An 8,452-nucleotide genomic window follows, 5' to 3' on the forward strand; every position below is an offset into this window, starting at 1 on the left:
GATTCACTGACTAGCATGTGGGGGAAATTTAAGATGGATGGACGTCAGTTCCTAGAATTGCTGGTTGGGGAATCCTGAGAGTTGAGGTTCCTGTTTTAAAGCCCCCAAATTAAAAAAAAAACAGTGTCTGAACTGCATCCAATTCTTTGAAATTGCCAAGTTATTTTATTAATGACTTTCACAGACTAGAAATAACTTTAATTACAGAAGCCATCACGTCACTCAATGTCGCCTTAATTAATGGTAACCGTCCTAGGGTACCAGGGGAAAAAAAAAAAAAGCGGGGTGTGGAATCAACATTCTTACACCTAACGAAGAAAGAAGAAAAACAAAGGAGGGAAAAAAAATAACTTGATTTTTTTTTTAAAAAAAAAAGAAGCCAAACATGGTTAAGGACCAGGATTGAAAGAATGGCGAGCCAGAAGCTTAAGATAATCCCGGGCTCAGCCCTTAAACAGACAAGAGATCGGATTTCTATCTTTTCATCCTATTGGAAGTTGAGACAATGGAGTGGTGTTTAAAGAGGGCTATTTTGGAAGCAAAAAACGCTCCACAGCTGGCAAACCAGTCAAAGAACAAGTAAGTAAAATAAACTGAGAATGTTAAGACACGACAGGCCACGTCAGTGTGTGTGTGTGTCTGCGTGCACAGGCAACCCCAGAATATTAATATAATCCCCCCCCCATCATCTAAAAGAGCCGAGGTGGCGCAGTGGTTAGAGTGCAGTACTGCAGGCCACTTCAGCTGACTGCTATCTGCAGTTCAGTGGTTCTAATCTCACCGACTCAAGGTTGACTCAGCCTTCCATCCTTCCGAGGTGGGTGAAATGAGGACCCGGATTGTTGGGGGGGCGATATGCTGACTCTGTAAACCGCTTAGAGAGGGCTGAAAGCCCTATGAAGCGGTATATAAGTCTAACTGCTATTGCTATTGCTCCCCCTCCACATTTTGTTTAGCAAAGCCATTAAGGAAGCAAGGCGTGTTTGCTCCCAACTAGCAACCTAAAAATAATCATAGGGACATTCACACATCATGGATAAACTTTTGTCCACCAATGACACTCTCCATGGAAACGGATGATTGACATCATGTTAAGTTTAATAAAATTCAGACATAAGGCGTTTTTTTAAAAAAGTTGAAGATTTCAAACATTACTTCCATTTTCTACCTTGCTGCGTTAAGAAAAATTATTTCATGGGGGGGGGGGGCTGAAAAACGGGATTCAAAGACCGACTGTCCCTCCCATTCAGTAAACGGGCCCCTTCCCCTTTAAAAATTCTGAACCATAGAGGAAGACAAGGGTGGCACAGTCCCACCTGGAGCATACCACTTCATCCCACAGAGGAGGGGGGGGGCAGAGGGTGGTGAAGGGGTGAAAAGCGCAGCTAGGAAAAGCAGGAAATAAAACCACAATAAATCAACTTTTTAGCAAGTAGAAAGCTAAACCTGAAAATTCTTTCCTGATTTTGGGATTATAATTTCTCTTGCTTTTAAAACAGAGAAGAGGCAAGGTGAAACCCCCTTTCTGATGAAGTGGTACACTCTCGCATAGCTATACCACCAAACCAGCCCATGGACATCACCCCCCACCCCCACCCCCAAACCAGGTAAAAGTGAGTTTTGCACAATCACAATCCTATTAGGCTCACAAATAGCACCACCAGAATGTCCATGATATTCCATTTTAAGCCTGTGCTGCCCTTTCTATTTCAAACGTGGTCCCTTTAAGAGGCGTGGACTTCAACTCCCAGAATTCCCCTAGCCCCGGTCAGAATTCTGGGAGTTGGAAGTCCACGCCTCTTAAAGGCACCATGTCTTTGCAAACGTTGCTTCAGATGAACTGTCCTGTTCGCAGAGCGATCGAGAGGAGGTGGTTTCCTTTACTCCTTGGGGATTTCAACATGCACAGAGTTTTATATTTCTGCAGGAGTTTGTTCTTGGTTTTCACTTGTTCTCGGAGATTCTGCAGCTGCTGCTGCTGCTGTTCGGGGCTCAGGGCGATGCCTGGCATGCTTTTGATCAGCTTGTGGGTCTCCACAAATTTAGTCCTCAGCTCGTTCAGCAGCTGGTGGACCTCCTGGCTGTCTTTATTCATGCTACAACAAAGAAATGGGAAGCAGAATTAAAATATATTCCTTCGGTTAAACCACCAACATTTATTTATACACAAGGAAGGCAGGGACAGGGAACCGTGCAACCCTCTGATCTTTGGAAAATAATTTTCAATTAATGATTTTTAAAATGTCTTTTCTAATTTTTTTTTTTTAAAGAAGCAAGCCCTTGGCCACACACTTACATTTAAAAATAATAACAGTCCTCTATTTAGCATCTGGATTTTAATTCTCTCTTGCTTTGATTTCTTTCCCCTTTATTCCGTGCAAGTCGCTTCAAACAGGACTTTATTTATTAATTAATTATCCGTTTATTCAATTGGTTGGCTGCCCGTTTTGCTACAAGGAAAACTTTGATATCCTTGGTGCTCTTGGAATATGACTTTCATCGGAAAAAACCTTATTTTAATCATTTTCCAAATTGGAAGGTTTAGAAGTTCCACTTTTTTTGCCCCTCACCCCAGCCCCCCAAAAACCCAGTTCTCTGAATCAAGGCATCCCATTATTCCTACTCCCCCCCACCCTCCGCCCAGGCCCTTCCCCACCTGTGTTGATGGCCCAAGAAATCATGGAGAGATGGGCGGTTAGGAAGCATGAAATATAAATAAATAAAGAGGAGGAAGGCAGAGAGAGAGAGGGAGCGAAGAGTTGCTAACTGCAGAAATAAATCTCGTGTTTTTGAAAACAAAAGAATGGTGTCTCTATGCTAAAAGGAACTCCCTCGTTGTTGGAAGAAAGCCTTATATTTGGGATTTTCCATTAGCAGCTGGCTGGACACCAAAGGTTAGAGACTAAATAGGCTTTTGCAAAACAGAGAGGAGAAAACCAAAACATTTATTCTGTGTCTCTCTTGGGAAGGAACAGCCCAAAAAATGATTCCTTCTGCAAAGGCAGGTGTGAAGATCCAGATTTAGGAAAAAAACAAAAAAACTTCAGAATAACTTTATTGTCACTTTGAAGGAACACTAATCCCGACGTCAAAATGAAATTTCGTGGCATGCAGCTCTCAAGGGGTCACCACTTCCCATATACACTACATAAACATGGCAAAATACATAAATAAATAATAAATGAATATAAATAAATGAATGAATGAATGAATGAATGAAGGAATGAAGGAAGGAAGGAAGGAAGGAAGGAAGGAAGGAAGGAAGGAAGGAAGGTAGGTAGGTAGGTAGCAGAGGTGGGTTCCTACCAGTTCGCACCTATTCGGTAGAACCGGTTCGTCAAATCTACCGAACCGGTTAGAAGAGGTTCCACCAGTGGACCCGGAAAGCAGGCCACACCTACAGAAGAGGTTCCAAAAAATTTTGAAACCCACACTGGTAGGTAGGTAGGTACAGGTTCCCCTTGCACATATGTGCTAGGTGTTCCCGACTCTAGGGGGCGGTGCTCATCTCCATTCAAAGCCGAAAAGCCAGCGCTGTCCGAAGACGTCTCCGGGGTCATGTGGCCGGCATGACTAAATGCCAAAGGCGCATGGAAACGCTGTTCCCTTCCCACCAAAGGTGGCTCCTATTTTTCTACTTGCATTTTTATATGGTTTCCAACTTCTAGGTTGGCAGAAGCTGGGACAAAGTCACGGGAGCTCACTCCGTCACGCGGCGCTGGGGATTCGAACCGCCAAACTGCCGATCCTTTCTGATCGACAAGCTCAGCATCTTAGCCACTCAGCCACCGTGTCCCTTATCTATAACAAATAAATAAATATGCATCTACCCACATGTGTTATATATGATTCTAAGCCTCAAGGTTATAAAGTTGTTCCAAGCCCAGAGAGGCCTCCTCCGGAGGACCCTCCTCATCCAGGGGTGCAATCGCCCACCCACCCACCCACCAGCATTTAGGGATGATGTCAAAAGCCCACCCTCCTTGGGTGGCTCCGTGCACATGTCCCTCTTATTATTATGTATGCCTTATGTGAGCATCTTTCTTAAGTTCTGATTTACAGCTTGGGGTGTTTTGGGGATACGCAGATGCTCTGCATCCCATTGGGTTGAGACTGGTCCACAGCTGGCTCGCTCCACCTCCACCGCTTGAAGACGGGCGGACTTCAACTCCCAGGATTCCCCAGCCAGCATGGGTAGATGACGTATAAAGACATTATCATAAATATGATAATAAAACCAATCAAGGATGGGGAGGGAAAGTTTGTGCAAGCTCAGAGCCCCCTCCTCCCTCCCTCCCCATTAGCTTCTAGTTGTGCAGATGTGGCGGGAACTCAGCCCCTCCCCCAGATGTGCACCAGGATGCTCCCACCAGCTGGGCCAGAGATGCCAAGTTGGAGGAGCACCAGATTCAAATCCTGCAAAGGGGAGGGGGGGGGAGCGCCAATCTTGCTGGAGATCCTCATCATGCGAAGTTTGAAATCGGGGGTTGCCCTCTTCCCGGGGATGCGATTTCCCAACCTCCCCCCCCCTCCGAGATAGACTGCTCCTGTCCCGGGAGGCTCATTTACCATTTGATAATGTCGCGCACCAGGGGCAGGAACGAATAGTCCTCCAGGCCCGGGCCGGGCGGGGCGGCGGGGGGCGCGGGCTGCGCCTGGGGCGGCAGGAACTTGGGCTCGGGCGCCGCGCAGGGCTGGGGCGCGGGGATCGGCGCGGGGGCGGCGGGCAGCGGCTCTCCCGGGGCCTGGGGGTTCCCCGGGGGTTGGGCTCCGCCGGGGGGCGGCTGGGGCGGCGGGCCCGGCTCTTCCAGGGCTGCCCGCGGACCTCCGCCCGCCGCGGCTCCCGGGGTGGCCATGCGCTCCGGCAAGAGCGCCTTTGCGCCTGGCGGGGGGCTTCGCTCCGCTCGCTCCGGAGAGGCTGCCGGCCCTGCGATGGAGGCTCGGCCCGGAGCCTCCCCGGATCCCTCCCCGCGAGGCTGCCGCGGTCGCAGCAAATGCACGCCGGGCTCTGCGTTGCAAGAGGTGCAAGGCTGCAGCGCCTCCTTCTCTCCTCCGCGGCCCTTTTGCACGTCAGCCCCGGCAGCTCCTCCTCCTCCTCCGCCGGCTCCCCTGCGCCGCCTGGGCTGCAGCGGGCTGGATGGGGAGCTGTCCAGGCGCTCGTAGGTTTTTTCCTTCTTTTCCTCCTTCCCCTCCTCCTCCCTCTTTTCTCCTCCTCCTCCTCTTCCTCCCCCTTCCTCCTCCACTTCCTCCTCCTCCTCCTCCCTTTTTTCCTCCTCCTTTTCCTTCTCCTTTTCCTCCTTCCTTTTTTCTTCCTCCTCTTCCTCCTCCTTCCTTTTTTTCCTTCTCCTCCTCCTCCCTTTTTTTCCCCTCCTCCTCCTCTTCCTCCCCCTCTTCCTTTTTCTCCTCTTCCTCCTTCCTTTTTTTCCTCCTCCTCCTCTCTCCTCGTTCCTCCTCCTCTTCCTCCTTCTCTTCTTTTTTTCCTCCCCCTCCTCTTCCTTTTTTCCTCCTCCTTTTCCCTCCTCCTTTTCCTTCTCCTTCCTTTTTTCTTCCTCCTCTTCCTCCTCTTTCCTTTTTTCCTCCTCCTCCCTTTTTTTCCTCCTCCTCCTTCCTCCTGCCTTTTTTCCTCCTCTTCCTCTTCCTCCTCCTCTTTTTTCCTCCCCTCCCCCTCCTCTTCCTTTTTTCCTCCTCCACTTCCTCCTTCTTCCTTTTTTCCTCCTCTTCCTCCTCCTTCCTTTTTTCTCCTCCACTTCCTCTTTCTTCCTTTTTTCCTCCTCTTCCTCCTCCTCCTTCATTCCTCCTCTCCCTCCTCCCACTTTTCCTTCTCTTCCTCTTCCGCCCATCCTTGAAGTCACATATAAGGATTCAACTGCAAAAAGGAGTTTTTGCAGTTAAATTTAAGGAGAAGAAGACTTCATCCTTCCAGGAAGAGAACTGATTGTCATTGAATCACAGTATAGGATGCCTGGGACTTTTTTTTTAAATTAATCAGAAAAATGATTTATTGGAGCAGGGGACACATTTATCCCCCCCCCCCCCAAAAAAAGCCTGATTACTTCCACAACAGAAGAAAACAAAAATAACTCTCCATTTCTTGTAGGTCAGATTGCAATAATCCGTTTACATAAAAATGACTCTGCTTCCCAAATTGTTTTAAGTGAATATTAATGAACAGGTGCTATTTATATCTAAACCTCATTCTGGGATGAGTGTCTGCGCTCGGGGGATGCTACTAAAAATAACTAATGTAATCAACAGCTGGTTTCCAGGAAAGAAAGAAAAGAAAAAAGAAAGAGAAAGAAAGAAAGAGAAAGAAAGAAAGAAAGAAAGAAGAAAGAAAGAAAAAGAAAGAGAAAGAAAGAAAGAGAAAGAAAGAAAAGAAAAAAGAAAGAGAAAGAAAGAAAGAAAAAGAAAGAAAAAGAAAGAAAAGAAAAAAGAAAGAAAGAAAGAGAAAGAAACAAAGGAAACAAAAGAAAGAAAGAAAGAAAGAAAGAAAAGAAAGAAAGAAAAAGAAAGAAAAGAAAAAAGAAAGAGAAAGAAAGAAAGGGAAAGAAAGAAAGGAAAGAAAGAAAGAGAAAGGAAAGAAAGAAAGAAAGAAAAAGAAAGAAAGAAAGAAAGAAAGAAAGAAAAAAGAAAGAAAGAAAAAGAAAGAAAAGAAAAAAGAAAGAAAAGAAAAAAGAAAAAAGAAAGAAAGGAAAGAAAGAAAGGAAAGAAAGAAAGAGAAAGGAAAGAAAGAAAGAAAAAGAAAGAAAGAAAGAAAGAAAAAAAGAGCGAGCAGCTCCCAGAATTCCCTGGACATTTGTCCTTGCAATACTTGCCCAACCCAAGGAATCTATTTACTTAAGACACCCCCCCCCCAAAAAAAAGGGAAAAAGAGTGCAAACTTTCTTGCCTAACTTCACCACAACAGCAGCTTTGGGCTCCTTAAAATAGGCCATTAAAAAACGAAGAAAACAAACAGGATTTCCTTCAAAACAACTCCGGGTTATACGTTTCAGATGACCACACAATAAACCAGACTGAGAACTGCGCCAATTAAGACTGCAACTAAAATCCCCCAAGATGAGCATTGAGAGATATTGGAAGCAGGCAGAAGAAGGCGAGAATCAACACACACAAACACACACACACACACACCCACACACCCTCCAATGGTGAAGTAAGGAGGGATAAGGGTCCCTCAGACTACTGCAACGTGCTCTACATGGGGCAGCCCTTGAAGAGCATTCGGAGACTTCAGCTTGTCCAGAATGCAGCCGCGCGAGCGATTGTGGGTGCACCTCGGTTCACCCATGTAACACCTATCCTCCGCGAGCTGCACTGGCTGCCTATTGGTCTCCGGATACGCTTCAAGGCGCTAGTCGTTCACTTATAAAGCCCTTCATGGTATTGGACCTGGGTACTTGAGAGACCGCCTGCTGCCAATTACCTCCACTAGACCTATTAGATCCCACAGATTAGGCCTCCTCCGAATCCCATCCGCCGGCCAGTGTCGACTGGCGACTACCCGGAGGAGGGCCTTCTCTGTGGCTGCTCCGACCCTCTGGAACGAACTCCCTGTGGAGATTCGAACCCTCACCACCCTCCAGGCCTTCCGCAAAGCCCTTAAAACCTGGCTCTTCCAACAGGCCTGGGGCTAAAGAGCTTTTTGCCCCCCTCCTCAAATGGTATGGTTGTTGTGTGCTTTTAAATTGTGTATTGTTATGTTCGTCTTTTTTATCCCCTGTCTGTACCCCTTTCCCTGACTTGAATTGTGAGCCGCCCTGAGTCCCCTTCGGGGGAAAAGGGCGGCATATAAATGTAATAAATCCAATCCAATGCAATCCAGACTGTTGGGGACCAGACTATAGTTTATTTACTTTGTCAAGCGTGAATGAGATAACAGATACAAGTGTAAATGCATCTACAACTACAAGGGAATATTAGGACAGGGACGGTGGGCACGCTGGTGCCCTTATGCACAGCCCTTAATCTAGCTTTTCTGGACTCTGGCAAGCTCATTGTTTACACAAACGAAACCCTCAGACTGCTGTAACTCCAAATGGACGTAAGTTGAGGAACATCTCTAAGCTTGCTGGAAAAACCCAACTTGGCCGTGGTCATTGTGTGCTAGGCCAAACCCAAACACACATCATGAGATTTTAGCCTAGCCAAGCAATTACTTTAGCTTTATTTTGCCCCCCGAAGGCCTGGGCTTCTTTTGCGCTTGTGGTGTTTAGGCAACAATAGGTGTTTAGGCAACAACACCTAACCTTTTCAGTTAGAAGTGGACGAGGGGAGGAAGGGCTGAAGCACTTGGAGGTTTATTCAACCCGATTAGAAATAAAAATGGTTAATTGCCACACTTGGGCAGCATTCAAAGGCCTTTTCTTTCGCCCTGCTTCAAGCCCAGAAATGTTTTCCTTTGTCTGCGTAGCAGATGGGCAGCCCGGCCTTTAAAAAGTGTGACTGGCTT

General features: G+C 46.8%; 1 protein-coding gene across 1 annotated transcript; it reads right to left on the reverse strand.

Annotated features, from left to right (window-relative positions):
• Positions 1-1,080: 1,080 nt before the first annotated feature.
• Positions 1,081-4,982, reverse strand: MED9 (mediator complex subunit 9). Its single transcript, XM_087728908.1, has 2 exons — positions 4,570-4,982; positions 1,081-2,096 (listed from the first exon to the last, which is right to left on the reverse strand). The coding sequence occupies exons 1-2, from the start codon at positions 4,854-4,856 to the stop codon at positions 1,832-1,834; spliced, it is 552 nt and encodes a 183-aa protein (XP_087585034.1). The 5' UTR covers positions 4,857-4,982; the 3' UTR covers positions 1,081-1,831.
• Between the last annotated feature and the right edge of the window lie 3,470 nt (positions 4,983-8,452).

This window comes from Thamnophis sirtalis, unplaced genomic scaffold (genome assembly GCF_051295495.1).
Source record: "Thamnophis sirtalis isolate CommonGarterSnake01/CBP01778 unplaced genomic scaffold, rThaSir2_p1.2 scaffold_14, whole genome shotgun sequence".
Taxonomy (NCBI): Eukaryota; Metazoa; Chordata; class Lepidosauria; order Squamata; family Natricidae; genus Thamnophis; species Thamnophis sirtalis.